The 19,523-nt window shown below is 44.0% G+C and overlaps 1 protein-coding gene across 5 annotated transcripts in view; it reads left to right on the top strand.

Annotated features, from left to right (window-relative positions):
* hecw2a (HECT, C2 and WW domain containing E3 ubiquitin protein ligase 2a) overlaps positions 1 to 19,523 on the top strand; it is a 46,997-nt gene that overhangs the window by 12,836 nt on the left and 14,638 nt on the right. For 3 of the 5 annotated variants that reach the window (XM_026144559.1, XM_026144560.1, XM_026144561.1), the window contains exons 3-21: positions 4,043 to 4,150; positions 4,379 to 4,473; positions 5,695 to 5,761; positions 6,177 to 6,346; positions 6,665 to 6,804; positions 6,951 to 7,051; positions 7,140 to 7,993; positions 9,507 to 9,801; positions 9,930 to 10,022; positions 10,337 to 10,487; positions 11,304 to 11,410; positions 11,741 to 11,865; positions 12,690 to 12,875; positions 12,962 to 13,096; positions 14,914 to 15,034; positions 15,122 to 15,218; positions 15,364 to 15,447; positions 15,903 to 15,985; positions 17,741 to 17,861. In XM_026144559.1, coding sequence (XP_026000344.1) covers positions 4,043 to 4,150; positions 4,379 to 4,473; positions 5,695 to 5,761; positions 6,177 to 6,346; positions 6,665 to 6,804; positions 6,951 to 7,051; positions 7,140 to 7,993; positions 9,507 to 9,801; positions 9,930 to 10,022; positions 10,337 to 10,487; positions 11,304 to 11,410; positions 11,741 to 11,865; positions 12,690 to 12,875; positions 12,962 to 13,096; positions 14,914 to 15,034; positions 15,122 to 15,218; positions 15,364 to 15,447; positions 15,903 to 15,985; positions 17,741 to 17,861 — 3,133 coding nt within the window. The remainder of the gene's footprint in view (positions 1 to 4,042; positions 4,151 to 4,378; positions 4,474 to 5,694; positions 5,762 to 6,176; positions 6,347 to 6,664; positions 6,805 to 6,950; positions 7,052 to 7,139; positions 7,994 to 9,506; positions 9,802 to 9,929; positions 10,023 to 10,336; positions 10,488 to 11,303; positions 11,411 to 11,740; positions 11,866 to 12,689; positions 12,876 to 12,961; positions 13,097 to 14,913; positions 15,035 to 15,121; positions 15,219 to 15,363; positions 15,448 to 15,902; positions 15,986 to 17,740; positions 17,862 to 19,523) is intronic. The other 2 variants (XM_026144562.1, XM_026144563.1) reach the window with 2 other exon arrangements.

Consider the following 19,523-nt stretch of genomic DNA (forward strand, 5'->3'; position numbering starts at 1 on the left):
ACACTAACACTTTTCCACTTATAAAAGTTAACGTGAAGGTTCCTCATGGTTAGAGACAAATGCAATCGCATGGCAGGATGTTGTAAACGGACCAAACTTCAGTCAGGAGAACAACTGAGATAATCCATCCACAATATGAGGTTAGTCATTAATAGACTGCAACAACATGGGAATAGAGCAGCTGCCAGAGAATTCAACATTAATGAATCAATGGTACAGAAGTGGAGGAAGCAAGAAGAATGAGTTTAATAAAGTTTGATTTATCTGACTGCTTTGTTTCGCTTAATGTGCCTTATAATCCCGTGCACCTTATGGTCCGAAAAACACGTACTGCACACTGCAGTTTAATGTTGCAAAGCACCTCTTTTTAACTTCAGTGGATATTATACATGGTTATGCTCAGGATATGTCAGCCCATTTCTACTGGAAATGCCTTTTGGTTAAACTTTCAGCAAGGAATTTGCATTTGCACTGTTACATTTTTATAAAGCTTTAATGTACATAAAAACCAGCTTCTTGTTTAAGTGAAAATAAATGGAAGGTTGTCTTTTTGCGCTAGTAATGTTGTGGAGTTGTATTTTGTCTCGCATCAATTATATCGTCGGTTATATCGCTATCGCAAATTTTCAAATATATATCGTGATAAATATTTTTGGCCATATCGCCCTGCTCTACTTACGACATATCCTGGAGAGAAAAAAAAGATTACATTTCTGTAACTCTAAAATATTACACTTAGCTTGAGCACAGAAGTTTGCTTGGTTTCATTAAATATCCTAAAGTTACTGTAAAAAAGCAATCAGCTGATTCTGAGGGGGTCAGATGGGAGCTTTTCTCAGATTTAATCAGTCTTATATGGGGTGACCTGAAAATGACACACGTCTGGGACAGCTTATCTCTCAGATCAGTGTTGATGCTGTTATAATGCTGATATCTTTGCAGAGGCGAGGTGTATGTGCTCAGACAGTAGAGCAGGTCCACTGATTGGAAGGCTGGCGGTTCGATAGTGTTCGTCTTCATCTCAGGGCACTGTCATTGCAGCCTAAACTGAACTTAAGTTTTGCATATTAATAAGCTCAACACTGGTGTTAACACAAGGGGTAGCAGACCTGTTTATCCACTGTGCTCTTCTGAGCTCATCTTTGTAGCTGTTTTTAGGTGATGCCAGCCCCGATGGCTCATCATACAATCTACTCCCTTTGATTTTAAAAGTAAAACACGCCTGGCTTTCTGCTTTCCATTGTTAAAAGTACTGCTAATACCCAATATAGACCTGGAAGGGTGGATAGAAGAGGTGGTGGCATTATATGTCAATATATGTCAAATCCATTGCTAGTGACTCTGTAACTCTGACAGTTCATAAAGGTAAAGGCTATCAACGTGGGTGTCACATATTGGTTGGCTGTTACAGACCCCACTCGCCTCAGATGTTTTTCTGCAGAAAGAGTCCTCAGCTTTCAGGGTATGCTGGATTTAGCAAATACAGGGCGTAGAAACTCAGAGTCTAATCCAGAGTTAGTTTAGCTGTTCAAATTGTTGTCTTTATATTTAAGAATTTGGCAAAAGTATAAAAAACTAATATACCACTGAAAGGAAACTAAATTAGACTATAACACTCAAATCTACAGTTTGATTGCTCTGGACGTTTCGATAGGTCGATAACTAGCTCTAAATTTTGAGATAATAAACTAAAATTTTGACTTATGGTTAAGAAAATGTGTTTTCTTTATTGGCCTCCATAAATTTCTTCCCACTTCCCACGTATGTTATCAGAACGCGCCAGCTAAATGATTGTTTTTCCCAGTCACTTTAACTTTTACGTGTATTTTTACCACTGAATCTGTTTTGCTGAACTCTTTGGCAGCTCGCCGTCATTCAGAGCTGACTTGACCCTGCGTGTCCTCGAAGCTTTTCGGCTGATCCTGATGTTTTGTTATCGAAATCTGTCGATAGCTTGGTGCAGAGTCTCGTGCAGGAGCTTCCAGCAGCGAGTCAATACTGAAACATTAGCTGTTGAGACTTTACACCGGGCCTGGAGGCTGAGTCAACGTGTCACGGCTCTGCCTCGGTGTACGATAACACACACACCATCACAAAGCACGCACGAGCCGGGTGGTCTCCAATAATGTCCGCTAATCCTGCTTAGAGACAGGAATCTGACAGGGAGGAAATCCGTCGACCTGAGTGCTGAAGAGGGCTATCGGGCTCACGCAGATCTGTCCACGATGGTGAAAGCTAATACAGGAATCAGAGTGTGAAACCAGCACACCGGTGATCAGTCCACTCTGTTTTGATCACGTAGTAAAGATCCAAAAGAGATCTGCTGCTCTGTGATTGAAAGCAGATTCTTATTCTTATTTTTTTATGTCTGAAAAATCTAAGTGTGGTGTACTGTCCACCATGCGTGTTTACACACTGCTGTGATCTCAGCTTCTTAACCCCCTCTTTCAAGCTATTTTTATTGGCTGTGCACACATGGCTGGTATGGGGCTTATGGGAAATGGAGTATTTCTAATGGTGCTGAGGTATTTAGCACAAATATTAAAAAGTGCACAGAAGCGAAGCTTGAGGTTGCTGGTTGCTGATGTGTGTGTGTGTGTGTGGGCCTAATAATAAGCTGTAAGTATAAACATCCAAAATTGCACCGTGATCCAGCACACACATCAGGTGCACACACAGGTAACCATTAAAAAGTATCCCACTCTTGCACGTCTTTTAAGACATAGCAGGCTAGAATCTGTGCAAATATACAGAATATTTTACCTCATAAGCCAAATTTTGCTCAGGATACAGCAGTCAAATGCCCTTTTGGAGCAAAGTTAGTGTGAAATTACTGCCTAATGATAATGTTAACCTGCTGCACGGCAGCTCATAATAAGCCAGAGTGTTACCTTCATCTGGGTGCACAGATATAATACTCCAAATTGGCACCCCGTGGTTTAGGCGTTAAATTTCCTAATGAGGGGCTGCGAGGACATTAATCAGGGTCAGATGTATGCATGAGTCTCTTCTGCGTCATGGTGAACCCAGTTTCCAACTCAAGTTAAATTTTTGTTTCTAACATAGTTTTTGAAAAATATTCTGACCACATTAAACACGGGGATCTCTGCCACGGTCATAAATTTGCCTTTTCATTGTTCACTGAAGCAAATAATGAACGTTGTCTCTTTACCCCAGATAATTACAAAGTGACGTTGAGGGAGAACTCCAACTCTGAGAGCTGTTCATCAACATGATGGACTGTGTTAGTGATGGATAATGAGCTTCAGAAAACAATGGGCGCCTTTGGTTTTGGAAAGGTCAGACAAACCTGCCGCACAACAGACGGCAGTAAATTCTGGACGGCGTGAAATTACTCCTATAAAGGACTCGACTTCGTGATGGTTTTAACTTGTTTACCAGGCGATCAGTTTAATTTCTGTTGACCTCTAAGACTTAACCCATCTGGATAAGCTGATTACATTTTCCAGACATTTCCTTCCTTGTTGGTAAAACTGTCTGGGGGCGGTGGGGCGTCAGGTCACTTCATATCGATCATAAGGCCGCCAGGACTTCATTACCTTCTCCGGGGTCTTATACCCCAGAGGAGACACCACTTTCCTTGACTAAGCAGACATTCAATGATAAGCTACCTGCCCTCCCCTCCTCGCCTCCCCTTCAGACACACTGGCATGCTCACACACACACTTCCACCAGTCAGCTGAGTTTGGTGCTTCATTAATCTGTGCGCAAAAGTGCTACGTACAGCGGAATTCCCCCTCCCCGTTTTTAACTCAGAGGAAGTTTGGAGTTTGTCCTTCTGTTTGGAGGTTACAGGGAGGCTATTTTGGGAATGGATTTCACTGATTAAAGGCAAACTTGTGTTTTGGAAGACAGAGTCCGCAGACTAAACACGCTGAAAGGCAGAACAGTTTTGCACTGCAGCGGCACAATGCAGAGCATGCTGTTTGATTTAACTCACATTCTTTGGTCTAAAAATAAATGCTGCAAGAGCCGGATGTGTCTAAAGCAAGAGTGAACTAACACATTTACCCTCCTGCAGATGAAACCAGTCCATCCAACGTGTGGGACTGCAAGAACAGAGGGGTGAATGGCACCCAGAAGGGTCAGATCGTGTGGAGGCTCGAGCCCGGGCCCTACTTTATGGAGCGTAAGTTGGTTATTGAAAAGTATCTCTGCACTTCTTGCAGTTCTTGCTATAAAATATTTAAAATGATCTAAATGGCCGCCAGTGATGATTTAGACCTCACTGAGTGTAAAAATTACCTCCAAATCAAAGGAGAACATTTAGAATGAACCTCCAGGTGCAGCTGAGCTTTAAAGATTTTTCCATGTGATGTTTTTAAAGGGCTGTAACTCTTTTTTGCTTCCTCTGCAGCTGAGACAAAGATCTGTTTCAAGTACTACCACGGAGTGAGCGGAGCCCTGAGAGCCACGACCCCGTGCATCACTGTGAAGAACCCAGCAGTCCTGGTGTGTGAGGGAGGGATCGCACTGATCAATCACTCTGAGATTTATACATGTGAAGTCTGGAATATGGTGGGGATAGCTGGTTATGATTATTGTGATTGTAATAGCTCCAACCATAAAACAACAAAACAAACCAGACTTAAATATCATTAATGTCCCCTTCAAGTTCATATCCTTTAACACCTCTGGACTGCATCCAGCTGTTTCTGTTATTTGTGGATGCTTTCCTGGGATTCCCGTTCTTGGTATTTGTACGTATGTGTGCTGAATTTCGTCCTCTGTATTAAACGTGAACTCTTGAATTTCTGACAAAGCTGCTGCGCAAAGTTGAGATCTTTACAGGAGGATTTTGCAGCAGGACTCCTCTCTAACAGCTCTGAATGGTGTTCCCACGGCCTTCCTGACCGGATGTACCATGTTTCCGCTTGGACATTGTGGAGCTCAAACTACCATTTGATCGCTGAGTCGGAGACATGAAAGTTGAGTCAGTAGGAAATCGTCTGTGAGAGTTTTTTGACAGCAGTAATGGAAACCTACCCTTCTTTACCAGGCGTGGTTCTTTGTCACTTCCTGTTTTTAAAATAAAACCTGAGTTGAAGACTCATGGTTGTGACACACCAGGAGAGAATCCCAGATGCTCAGATGGAAGCGGTCAGAATGGACTTCCAGGATATGACCTAAAGCAAGCAGCAAGCCTGGAAGTGCTCCTTTGAAAGGAAGATCAGCTTTAACTCAGGAGTCGTGGACCTTCTCCAGTTTCTGAAAATAGCAGATGTGGGTGGTTTTTGGATATTTCAGTATGCAGGACTGATTTTGAAGCCATTTATTTCACGTTTCTGCACGTTGAGCTATCAAACAATGAACTGCCTTCATTGGCTCACTGTCTGCCTTAAGAAATCCTGTTATTTATCATTCTCAATAATGGAGCCTCACGGTGGTTTATATGGCATGTTTCATACTTTTCAGTTGATTGATGACTCAATATTGAGTCGTCTGTGACCGTAATCAATCCCACATAAATGCTGAGATTTGGCTCCTCGCTGATGCACTGCTGTCTGCGTTCAGTTCTAATTTATTCCCTCAACCTTCAAAGTCGTGTCCACAGTTATGATTTAAATTCCTGTGAATTCAGTAGGACGTGTGTGTGTGTTTGTGGTCCTTGGAAAATATGTGCTCCATGTGTTTTATAGCATCTAAAGTGTGATGTTGTCTCTTCTATCTCAGGTGGAGGGGCTGGCTGAGCAGGTCGGAGTCGAACATCCTCGTAAACTGATCAGCTTCACTTTGACGGGTGAGTTTAGCAGTTTTGCTAAATGCCTCTTTGCAAATATTTCCAAATCTGGAAGAGCCACACCATAAATCCCAGAACAGATGCTTGGATTTTAACGGAGTGATCCATCTTATCTTCATCTGTGTCTTACAGTCCCTTTGGGAAACACTAGAGTAAACTCGAGTAAACACAGAGGCCTTGGTATTGAAGGGTTTTTTTCCCCACCAGAGAGACTCTGAAGTTTTTATCAGTTTCCCAATGATGATATCAGGTTCAGTTTAATTAGTTTAAAAGAATGGGATGTCCACCTCACTTACCCAAACCACTCGCCTTTGTTAGCCATGATGCATCTGCAGGTCAAGCCGCGCACAAGCAAAGGAGCGAGAACAATCCTTTGCTTTGATATTCGTCTCTCTCGTCATCTGTTTTGTTGCAGACCTGCGTGCTACTGGCCTGAAGAAGGGGATGTTTTTTAATCCTGATCCGTACCTGAAGATGTCAATCCACCCAGGGAAGAGGAGCGTGTTCCCCGTCTTCAGCCATCACGGGCAGGAACGCCGATCAGCTATCATCGCTAACACCACCAACCCCGTCTGGCATGGAGAGGTGACGTCGTTTAAACTTTTTCAAGCTCTTTTTGAATGCTACTTTGCACTACTGTTAATTAAATGCATTTATATTAAAACAGGGGACTATATCATGCCACAGGTTTTGATAGACTGGCATCCAGGATTGGTATTTAATACAGACTGATATTGGTCTGTTTTTGGCTTTTGGCTAACCTAAAGATAAAGTGCCTTGAGTTTTCTGCTTGCACCCCATAATCTCCAGTAAGACTGTCTTTTTGAAATACTTCTAGCATCAAACTCATGATGTGTTTCCCTCTTTCTTTTTTTGCACATCGATGCTTTTGCCTCTCTGCAGAAATACACATTCGTGGCCCTGATGACGGACATCCTCTACATTGAAGTGAAGGACAAGTTTGCCAAGAGCCGGCCGATCATCAAGCGCTTCCTTGGCCAGCTTACGATCCCTGTGCAGCGGCTCATTGAAAAAATACCCGGGTAGGTGGAAAATGTGCAGACACAGGCGAGTAGGAGCTCACTCATAGAGTCACGCACACATAAACAGACCTTCATGTGTACTTTATCTGTGTGTGCAGTGTAAAAGACACACAGGTCTCTCTTTTTTTGCTTCTTTAACTGTGCAGAGTCCAGCCGGTCAGTTTCTCTCTGTGTCGACGCTTGCCCACTGAGCACGTTAGTGGACAGCTGCAGTTCAAAGTTGAGCTCACCTCGACAGGACCGGATGGTAAGTTTGCCTCTCAGCTGTGGTTAAATATTCATGACTTCACACTTTCTTGGAATTTGTTTTCACTAACATGTTCTCCCGGCTGTAGGTGCCTCTCCTGACTCCATCATCGGTGTTTCATCCTTGAATGGAGCTCCAGGGACTCCTTCTGATGATGAAGACCTGCCTCATCACCTTCCAGGCTTGGTCTCAGCAGGCCCCTCTCCTACGGGCTCCCAGGGCTCCCAGGGCACGGGGGAAGGCGCTACCGCAGCCTGTCTGGAAAAGGAGCTGCCTTTCATCGGAGCAGAGGGCAGATTTGGGGATACTGAAAGCATTGCAGGTCATGAAATGCTCCAAGGGTCATTCAGTGAGAGTCTGGATGCTATTGAGGCCCCTAAAGGACCTGGTGAACGACCTCTGGGTGCCGCCTCACCTAAACTGCGCTCTAGTTTCCCGACACACACAAGGCTGAGCGCCATGCTGCATATCGATTCAGACGAGGATGAAGAAAGATCCGGAGCCAATGACATCACTCCGGTACCCCTGTCGCCGCTGCTAATGAACGGAGAGCCTCCTGATGCCCGTGGTACTGATGAAGACGACACTGAGGGGCAGCAGGAGCCTGAGCGACCAGTGGGGTCTGTGTTGGAGGCGGGGCCAGTGGGTGGAGGTGCTAAGGCAGAAGACACGGCCCCCGAGGCCCAGGCTGCCGCAGAGGCCGTTGCTGGCACGGACTTAGAGGATGTTTTGGAGCAGGATGTTTTTCTTGAAGTGGAAGAGGTTCCATTCACAGAGGCTGCGTCCCATGATGCTTTGTCAGAAGGTGGAGACGCTCCTGAGCAAGGAAGGATGGCTGGCGAGGAGCCCTTATCAGAGATCGATAGCTGCTCAATGGCAACAGCCCCCCAGACGGTCTTCTCATCTTCAGACAGCTGTCCAGTCACACTGACCACCGCTGTGGTGCGTTCACGGGAGCAAAATTTACTGCTTTGTTTGAACCATTCCTGCAAAAACATTAAAACACAAAAAGTTATTCATTCCAAACACCAGAAGTATTTGTTGAATTTAGATGCACTTCACACACAAACACAGTGTCACTGCCTAAATCTGCCATCGGGGAGCAAAAGAAGTTAACTTGCTAGCTAAAAGTATATGAGAAACTTACTCAGCTTTTCACACTGCTGATGACTTTATGATCTCAATTGCAATTGGAAGTGTAGACTTTTTTGCCACGTCCTGTTATAATTTGTGGTCATTGCCAAGTTTTTAGCAGCCAGGACTGTCCATATCCAGATGAAACCCCAGTAAGCTTGGTTTGCGTCCTGCGTCCAAATACTGGATGGATATGGCACACTGATGGACATATCTGCTAGTGCATCTAAGAAAACTAAAAGCACAGTCCTCTTGTAATTAAACTCTAAATTTAGATTCTAGTTAAATGTGTTTATTTCTGCTGTAAAATCTGACATTTTAACACAGCAGTCTATAAGGACTGAGTCACATTTGGAGCCAGCCTCCAGTGGCCATTCAAGGAACTGCAGTTTTTAACACTCCCACACTTTTAGAGTGGACAGCTGGTAAGTGTGGAAAGTCTGCTGTACATTTAATTAATTACTAAGTAAAGTTCACCGAGTGTCTGAAAAATTAAGCAAGGAAGTGCCTTTGTCCCCCAGCAGGGGGCGACACCTCTTCTTTTAAAAAGAAGCGTATGGGAAGATGATCCTTTGGCTGGCTTGCACTATAACCACAGCAAACACTTTCTTAAAAAGTTCACGGTCCCAGTTATTTTGTAAATTCAGTCTCATTTAGAATAAAAAAACGAAGATAAGCAGCATGTGCTGGCCCCATCTCTGACGTGCAGTGTTCTTGGCTTCTCGTCAGAGCCACACCTCGATCATTGAGGCTTAGCCAAAGCACATCAGAATATGAACATATATGTCAGATATGACAATATGCCACTGTGGTTAAATCCTCTGAAGAAGAGTTTCTCCATTTGTTTCATTTTTAATGTGCAGCCCAAGTGCCATTAGTTTTCCCGCAGTGCTCAAACAGAACAGCAGGATCTTGTGGTTCTAGTTCTTTTATTAAAGGACACAGAGATCTAATGCACCACTGCCACCCTGCTTTCACTGTCGTGTGGTGGGCTAATGCTGTACACAGGCTCATGGAGGTCTTTTGTCTGTCTTGTATTGTCCCTATAGAGATGTTCTGGGAACAGACTGTGAGTGGGAACCAGTGATCTGTTTCCATTTTCCACTGAATTTTTATCACAAATCTTCCATGATTGTTTCTTTTTGAGATGCGACGCCTACGCACTGACACATATTTTCATGGAGTCAAACTTTTGTTGCCCTGGTTACGGAGCCAGCTCTGCCTCATGCCGTGAGATATGGACTCCTTTCATATCTGTATATATGTGACTGAATGATTTTGTGATTATTTTGCCATCTCTTTAAACGCTTATATTTTCTAGGAAGCAGAGGAGGGAGCAGAGACCGCCATAGATCCAGGGGGAGACATAGACTCTGCTGCACCGCCGACCAATCAGGCTGTAGATGGTGAAGGGCAAGGTGCCGCTGCTGAAGCTGAAGCACCGCCGCCGCCACCAACTAGCGAGCAACAGGAGGTGGAGGAGATCAGCGTGAGGAGGCTGAGTCTGCAGGCTGCAGGGGGCGTGGCTGAACAACAGGAAGGCGAGGCAAAGCCATCTGAGGAGGCGGGGTCTGCAGATTCAGAACAAGTTACCACAGAAACAGAAGGAGAGGAAGGTAGTACCGTTTACACAAATCTCCAAAAGTCGGTCACCACAGTTTTTGTTGGACATTACAACCCATGACATTTTCATCCCGAGTTAAAACAAAGTTCCCTCTGTGTGCTGTGTGTTTCCTGTGCTCAGGTGCTCACGTTAATGGACATCCTGTGCGTTCACTTCCTTCTGTGCGTCACGACATCCACCGATACCAACGTGTGGACGAGCCTCTGCCTCCCAGTGAGTGTGTGTGTGTCTGCATGCCCTGTACTGTTCAGTGTGCGGCAGTGTGTGTTTCTATTCACACGACCGTCCCGTGTCCACATCTGTTGTTCACATGCGTCGCACTGAGTCAGCCTGACAAACACTTTGAAACCCCAAATCAGCCACAGAATGACATCATGGATGCAGTGATTCCCGACGTAAACACACATTTATCCATTTTCCTCATTTCAGATTAAAAATTAAATTCCTGAAGTGTGTTACTTTCAACAGTTACATTCAGTTCAAGCCATTAAACACCTGCTTTATCTCCATTTTTAACTGCCTCTCAGACTGGGAGGCCCGGATCGACAGCCATGGGAGGATTTTCTTTGTGGACCACGTCAACAGGACCACCACGTGGCAGCGGCCCACCGGACCTCCTGCCCCACAGGGCCTGACCCGCTCCAACTCCATTCAGCAGATGGAGCAGCTGAACCGCAGGTGGGCTTTGAGGGGAGAAATCATGAACTTTCTCTGAGGACTGGGAGCTTAAGGAGGACCGGGATCTAGATAACGTTAAAGAAATCAGTTTACCCCCCAAGTAACTGTAGTTTAACTCAAGAAATTAACGTCTAATGCAGATAACACAAAAAGTCAATGGCATACAGATGCAAAAGTGGGTGGGTCCTGAGTTAACCTCTTCTTAAATTGCGGTGAGTGATACAAGTAATTATCAGTAAGAGTACAGGATGCCACTGATTGACATGTGACACTGTTAACTACTGAACCAAGGCCTGAAAGCTCCTTGAACACCTTTGTAGATGTTTAATGGGTGACCAAGCTTCAGATTTCTGTCTCTAGAAACTCCCACAGACGTTTTTAATCACTTGTTGTTGATCTAAAGTAAAAGAGATCCAGATGTTTTCAGAAACATATTTTCCTAATGGAAGAAATATTTTCCAGACGGTCCACTGTTTTGGTCTTTTTAGCTTTGAGGTAACAGATAACAGGTAACCTGAAGCATCTGGAAGTGTCCAGTGGTGTGAAGTGGTGCAAATCCTTGATTAAGCCAAGGGTTCCTATCTTTAAATAGAAAGTGGGTTCTAAATAAAACAGTGAGACCGATCTGTGTATGTTGGTGAGACCTGCAGATATCTCTTTGTTTTTGTTTTTTATAATCTGCCTGTTTTTAAGCTAATGTACCTGTGAATAAACAGAAGTTCTCACACTTTCAGAAGAAGAAAGCTTATGCATGCTTCATTGTCTTTGCTTCCTTTGGGGAGCAACTGAAAAGCTAAAGTCACTGTTTGATGACAGATATCAGAGCATCAGGAGGACCATCACCAACAGCGATCGGTCAGAGGAAAGCTCCGTCGACCTGGTTCCTGAACCTGAAAGCGAACTGATGCCACACTCCATTTCTGGTTAGTTCATCTCACAGACAAATGCAGTAATTAAAGGTTTCATTGACGAGAGATTTTACGAGGAAACATTTGTGCAATTAAATGAGTCACCTCTGGAAGATGATTCATCCTCAGAACTGCTACTGGTAGCCATGATACTGTTATTTGTTATGAAGAGATGTGAGAAGAGCAGCTTTCTTTGTCATATCACTCATGCAGAGTTGTAGACGTGTGATTACTAACTGTCTTTAAACTCAGCACGTGCTATTAGAGCGTGTTTTCCTGACATAAGCTGCTGTGGTCGGTTTGGTTGGTGTCTCGGGCTTTGACTGGATGTCGTTTCTGTTTCAGAATACAGACGAGAAAGCGGCGTCGCGCACTCCAGCGGCCGCTCGCGTCTCTCCCTGCTGCTCCAGTCGCCCAGCGCCAAGTTCCTGTGCAGCCCCGACTTCTTCACCGTGCTGCATTCAAACCCTGTCAGTCCAACACACCTGTAGAGCAGATCTAACATACGCAAGGTCACCAAAAACCATTTAGGCTCATGTTTCTGCTTAGCTATCCTAGTTTCAGAAACTAGTAGTTGACAGATTACATCGTCACCTGTTACTTGTTACAGATCGTTTTCTTTTCTTCTGTATATGTATGCCAGCATCAGTGACAAGTGATCAACAACACGTTACAATGAGGTCATCAGAGTCAGGCTGTTTTTCATCTTTTCTTTCTTCCATGCTTCAAACTAAATCTGAGCAAACATCTGGAGTGGAGATGTTGGGAATTACGCACACTCTGTTCTCATTCAGTTAGTCATACTTCCCTGCACAACATCACAATAAAGTGATTAGAAAGAAGAAATTATAAGTGTAGTATTTTAAGAAATGGGCCAGGATCTATAAAGAACTCCAAATATCACATCAGCACATTGACATATTTGGCTGGGGTCATAAGGGACCTCTGTCAGGGTAGTCACTAATATTAGGGATATTGAGACTCTTATAGTCTGCCCCCTTTAGCTCCATGTGATGTGTTGACGTTAGTTTAATCTGTTTCTTCTTCCTCTTATACAACATAAAGATCTTTATAACTTCTGCTTTTTAACTGCTTGAGCTGTTAGAAAACTCCACATTCAACTCCATGTACACTTTCAAACCTGATGTACTGATACTGCACTAATCATGTAGGAAAAACCCTGAATAACAGTATGTCTCAGATAAAAAAGGAAAATAGCATCATACCACTGAAATAACCCCACTCTTGTTTCTCTCATTGGTTCTCCTGTCGCTTCCTGATGACCTCCCCTCAGAGTGCCTATCGCATGTTTACGAGCAACACCTGCCTGAAGCACATGATCAGCAAGGTGCGTCGAGACACTCACTTCTTCGAGCGCTACCAGCACAACCGCGACCTCGTCACCTTCCTCAACATGTTCTCCAATAAGCAGCTGGAGCTTCCCCGGGGCTGGGAGATGAAGCACGACCACACTGGGAAGGTATGCCACGCAATGACGCCCGTTTTCACCTTCACTGCGCTGCGTGTGACATTTTCTGATTAGTTTATGTGCGCCTCAACCCTCAGCCTTTCTTCGTGGATCATAACTGTCGCTCCACGACCTTCATCGACCCGCGGCTGCCCCTCCAGAGTTCTCGCTCCACCGGGCTGCTGGCCCACCGCCAGCATCTGAGCCGCCAGCGCAGCCACAGTGCCGGGGAGGTGAGAGACTCGCCATTGCTGCAGAGCACTCATTGCCTGGAGCACGCTTAGGGTTTGCATGTTTAGAGAGGCCAGTTTGAACTCTGAATGTTGGCGTCACCTGTGTTGGAGCCATCAAGGATGCGTCACAGCAGCTTTAATATAGAGTAAAAAGTGCCACAGAAGCTCACTTCTAGTGTATATAACAGCATCTCGTAACAAGAGTCATGTCAAGGTATTATCAAGGTAGTAATGCTCACTATTAGAGGGAGAATCTCAGATGTGTCCAGCTGTGTGAGATTCTGCAGCTGCGGTGTCAAACATAAGGCTCCGAGGTCTCAAATCGGACCCATCTGATGGTTTCTAAGGTGTAAATAGTGCAAAAGAAGAAAGATGGTCTAATTTTTGGACTTTTGTCTTTATTCTGAACCAGCAAGAACGATGTAGAGAGCTGGAGGTCAGTTTGAGAGCCGTCTTAGTGGCAAAGATGTTACCAGTGGCTTGGAGTAATAATAATAATAATACTTTTTATTTTTTGGTGCCTTTTAAAGTACTCAAGGGCCCTGTGCAACACAAAATTAAAAAGAAGACCAATATTGGTGTTGAGGAATCGGGATCCAGTGAAGCTGATGAGAGTAGCTGTAATGTGGTCAGCAAACTGGGTGCAGCCGATGACTCTTGCTGCAGTTCTGTCCCATTTGGAGACGATTGCAGGGTTTTCTGTTTTGGTGGTCCAAAGAAAATTACAATAATTACAATAATTCAAACGAGAGGTGACGAGGGCATGAGCCAGGACTGTGTGACAGTAATATATCAAGGTAAGGTAGTTAAACAAAGGAGAGCCTGCTCGTGACTTTCCTTGTAATGACAGTAGACTAATTGAACTGAAGAAAATATTAAAGAGAAATGAGATGACTTCCTGGGTTAGACTTTGTTTAAAATAAAAAGTGGATATGACAAATGAGAGTGTCGCTCTATTAGTGCTACCTGTGGGGAGAAATCTGAAATGGAAGCATCTGGAATTCAACATGTAAAGGATGCTGAGGATCTAAAATGATGCTCTGTGACACGTGCAGTCATAACGTTTAGCTGTTTTTATGGGGTGAACTCACAGTTTATATCTGCAGTATTAAGACGCTCCAAACTCTCCAGCATCATTGCACCAGGTCTAGACTATTTTGCATACATCTGTTTGCTTCTGACACATGCACATGAAAATGTGTGCGTCTAATGTGATATCGGCCGGGCTGTAACAGCTTCAACTCTTCAGGGAAGGCTTATGGGAATTTTTGGACATTCTCCCAGAGGCACATTTGTGAGGTCAGACACTGATGTTGGATGAGAAGTCCTGGCTCACAGTCCCCACACCATATTCCCCCCCTCTACTAAACTTTACACTTGACACAATGCAGTCAGACAAGTACCGTCTCCTGGCAACCACCAAACCAAGACTCATCCATCAGACTGCCAGACAGAGAAGCGTTCATCACTACAGAGAACGTGTCTCCAATGCTCTAGAGTCCAGTGGTACCGTGCTTTACAGCATTGCATCTGACACTTGTGTTTGGTAATGTAAGGCTTGGCTGCAGCTCCTTAGCCATGAAAACCTTTTCCATGAAGCCCTCTATGCACATGTCAAGGCAGACGAGCTAATCTGAAGGCCATATGAAGCTTGGAGGTCTGTAGCGTTTGACTTGGCAGAAAGTTGGTAACCTCAGTGCTTTATGCCCCTCAGCAACCGCTGTGTGGGTTTATGTGGTCTACCCCTTTGTGGCTGAGTTGCTGTTGTTCCCAACTGGTGGGTCGGTCCCAGAACTAGGATGCGACCTGAACTGTAGTGTTTACTGTTGTCACAGGTGGTGGATGACTCTCGCCAAACCAACCCACCCGTCCTGCCCCGCCCCTCCAGCACCTTCAGCGGCTCCAGTCGGAGTCAGTACCACGACGTGGTGCCTGTGGGTGAGTCGGACAGACTTCCACTTCCACGTGTGGATGCAAGAATAAAGTGAAATCACACATGCTGATTCTCTCCTCTTTTTCTTCCAGCCTACAATGACAAGATAGTGGCGTTTCTACGGCAACCCAATATATTTGAGATCCTGCAGGAAAGGCAGCCTGAGCTCGCCAGGAACCACTCGCTCAAGTATGCCTCTCTCTCAGTCTCCATCTCTGTCTCAGTCCGGCCTCCCGCGCCTCCATTATCGCCATCAGTCAAACTGAACACGTTTAACCTTTAATCTTGATGGACTGCATCTGGTTAGCCCCCTAAAGTGTGTGTGTGTTTGCAGGGAGAAAGTGCAGTTTATTCGCAGCGAGGGAGTCAACGGCTTGGCTCGCCTCTCCAGTGACGCTGACCTCGTCATACTGCTGAGGTAAGTCCTGCAGGTGTGTCTGTGTGGGGACAGAGCCTGCTGGTCAAAATGATCACCACTTATGAAATGACATAAATTGGTAGCTTGTGTCACCTTTTTGCCTCTGAAGTAAAATATTTGTGGACATCACACATGATTATTTGACCTACAAGTAGTATTTACAGTCATAATTATGTGCTGACTCATGTGAAGCGGCTGGCTTTGCAGCCTGCCTGATTTTATATATAAGCAACCCGCAATATTGCATTCCTGCTACCGTGTGTGTGTGTGTGTGTGTGTGTGTGTGTGTGTGTGTGTGTGTGTGTGTGTGTGTGTGTGTGTGTGTGTGAGGACTAACGCTGCCTGAAGGCGTATCGTTTCCTTTGTGCTGTCTGACAGTGTTCTCTCTGTGTGTGTGTGTGTGTGTGTGTGTGTGTGTGTATCTCTTTCTCTCTCTCTCTCTCTCTCATCTTCAGCTTATTTGAGGAGGAGGTGATGTCATATGTACCGCCATTACTCCACCCAGGTTACTGCCTCTCCTCTCCACAGAGCTCCCCCGGTGAGTCTCTGTCTCACTCCTTGTCTGCATCAGCCCAGCATTTATTAAATTCTCACTTTTATATAATAAAAACTGTAAAATGAAAATGTTCGTGTATATGCTGTCTTACATAATAAACTTTTTTAACGGTTTATAATCAATATACCTAAATTATATGAGTAATGATGAGTAACTACAGCATATTTATGGTGTATTTACTGTGTCATCACAAGTGTAACTTTGACATGTTATGGTGTAGCTCCTGTGCAGTTGTAGTCATTGCAGTAAAATTATGTTGTATCTATGGTGTAATTACCCGCAGCTATGGTGTATCTGCAGTGTAACTGTTCTGTAACTTCTGTCTTGTTACATTGTAACAGCGCAGTAACAATGATGTAACTGTGACGTTGCTAAAATGTAACAACACTTCTGAGTCTGGATATCTGTTGGTCTAACGTCCAGTCCGGGAGATTTTAGTCTCATGTCTTCTTTCACCATTACCTAGAAAACCTGCTGATCTTGTGATCCCATAATATTTGTAAAGAATGCCTCGGATTTTTGGGAAGGCTGTAAACATGTTTATTTGTGCTTTAAACTTGACTTTTTTTAAATGGGAGTCTGTGGACTGACTCACCTTTAGAGTCAGCCTCAAGTGGCCACTAGAGGAACTGCACTTTTGAGACTTCTGATTGGCTTTATTTGCCTCTGAGGTTCTTGCTTATTCAAAGTAAAAGAGACAGAGAAAGAAAGCGAGAGATGATTTCAAGACAAATCTGTGTTAAGAGCTGCAGATGCTGAACACAGAGCTCACTCTCCTGCCTGGACACTGTGTGTTGATGATTTGGGATTAAAGTAGCATCCTTTAAGATTAATCCCACCACACAAAGTCAGCTGTCCAACCTCAATATTAAGATGAGAATGAGTCTTCATCCTGGTTTCAATCTGGAAACTGTGTCTGTAGTTTTGGTTTTCTTGGCCTTGACTTCCAGTTTCGATCCACGTTCGGATATAAAAGCACCAAGGTACTTTCAGGCTTTAGTTTTTATGTGTGGTTTTATCTGCGCTGACCCACCTTCCATATTTGGAATATATTTTATCCCAAAGCTCCACCAGGCTGTTCATCTCTTTTTCTTCTCCTGCCAGCCCACCGGTGTTGCTAAAACATCCTCCCCCTATGCTGTCGATGCTGAGAGTTTCAGAATTATGCTCCAGCATTTTGTCATAATTCTCTGCAGGATGACACTGAAAGGAGACAGGAACAGATAAAGGGAGCCACACACCCTGATAGAAAACACAAAAAGCTGCAAAGCACTTACCACCTCTCGAAACAATGCATTTAAGAGAAATGTTTCGATAAAAATCCAGCACACTTTATTCAAAGAAGCTTTTTGGAATGCGTCCTTGTCAGACTTGGTTCAAAACAAACATTTTCTTTGCAGCGCTGTTATTAGTGTTTTTCTTTTCACCTCTTTATGCTGAGCTGAGCTCTGATCACTGAGATGTGTATTTGCTCTAAAATTAATAAAAGCTTTAACAGTCTGATACAAAAAAAATCCCCCCAAAACAATCCAGGATTAACCTGCATGCGCTATTTCTGATTGTCTACACAATCACTCAAGCTTTACTCAATTTCTGCTCGGGAACATTCAGATTTAATTTTATTTCTGTCTCCCTGTATCCATTTATCTGTCTTTACATGTCTGTGCTCCTCTTTTTGTTCTTGCTCTGTCTCTTGCTTTGCATTCATTGTGCTTTTTACTGTCATTTACATCTCAGGTACCCAGAGAGCTAATGCCCGCGCCCCGGCTCCCTATAAACGAGATTTTGAGGCCAAACTGAGGAACTTCTATCGAAAGCTGGAGACAAAGGGTTATGGACAGGGACCGGGGAAAGTCAAGTAGGTCTAAAAGCTCCAAAAAGATGAATTAATGAATGCTGATTTCTAAATGAAAATAAAAAATGTTATTTATGAATAAAAACTGCATGTTCTGTTCAAAATCATAAACCGGTAGGAGGGCGAATTAAATTTCAGGAGGCACACCATCACGGGTTTAGCGTTAGGTATAACCCTAAATTTAGGCTTTACATATACACTGCTCAAAAAAGAATTAAAGGAACAGTATGAACATACCTCAGACCTCAATAGGAAAAAAATCATGCTGGATATCAATAATGATATGGACTGGGTAATACGTGAATGTCACATCGTTTGATGGAAATTAAAATGATTGACTTATAGAGGGCTGAATATAAAGAAACCCCAAAAATCAAAGTGAAAAAGTGATACTATTCCATTCTGATGAAATTGAATTGCACCAACTAAAAATAGTACTTCGTAGTTTCTAATGCCCCCATAATCCTAATGAGAGGACGACTGGTGTCCTGGGGGATCTCCTAACAGATCTGGACATCACTGAGCACCTGGTCAGTCTGAGGCAAAGCCTCATGGCATTGGATGGACTCACACAAAATGCTCAAGAGGAGTTCCTGCGAGATGAAGAACAATTCCTTCATCTCGCAGGAACTGCCTGCATACTCTTGCAGTCAGGGCATTTGTCATGCACCAGGAAGAACCCAGGATACAGTGCGTCTAGCATGTGTCTGGCAGTGCTCGTCCTGTTCCTTCCTGCACAAAGGAGCAAATACTGGTCCTGCTGATGTGTTGAGCCTCCTACGGGCCTGTCCAGCTCTCCAAGAGTACCTGCCCATCTCCCGGGATCTCCTCCTGCTCTTGAGCCTGTAATGACGTATTGATCATCACTTTATTTCTAAAGCACTTAAAAAACAACATAACAGCTGACAGAAGTGCTGTACAAGAAATGAGAGAACAAGAATAAAGCAATTAATCAGCTATAAGTTAATTCATAGAACCTAGGGAACATTTGAAATAGTACAGGCACATATGAAGGGTAAGAGTTTAAGACAGATAACAACACTGGATTAAAAGCCAAAGAGAAAATGTCTCTTTTTAAACGAGTTTTAAAGTCAGCAACAAATGAAGACTGCCTGACTCGTTCCACATTTCAGGAGGCAAAACTCCGAAGTCTCTGTCGCCTCTGGATTTATAAAATATCTCTAAAATATTGATGTGCCATCCTGGAGGAGCTGGACTACCTGTGCAACTAGGGTCCAGGTATCACCTCACACTACCAGTAGTGACATTGAACCTAGCCAAATGCAAAACTAGAGGAAAAACAATCAAAAAGAATGAGGAAGGAAAAAATGTCAGTGGCCCCCACCTGTAAAACCGTTTGTGTTGTGGGGGTTGTCTCACTGATGCTCCTCTAGTTCACCTGTTGTTAATTTCATTAACACCCCCTCTGACCATATCAGTATCCCAGAAGTTTAGCTGACTTGATGCTATACTCTGATTAAAAGGTGTTCCTTTAATGTTTTATTTTCAGCAGTGTATTTCAGTCCGGACTATTTTAATCAAAAGATGATTGTATGTTTTCATCGGTAGTGGTTTATAGTTGGCGCTCTGTTTCTATAACCGTGCGTGTGTGTGTGTGTGTGTGTGTGTGTGTGTGTGTGTGTGTGTGTGTGTGTGTGTGCACCC

The sequence above is a fragment of the Astatotilapia calliptera genome, chromosome 16, assembly GCF_900246225.1.
Source record: "Astatotilapia calliptera chromosome 16, fAstCal1.2, whole genome shotgun sequence".
NCBI classification, from domain to species: Eukaryota; Metazoa; Chordata; class Actinopteri; order Cichliformes; family Cichlidae; genus Astatotilapia; species Astatotilapia calliptera.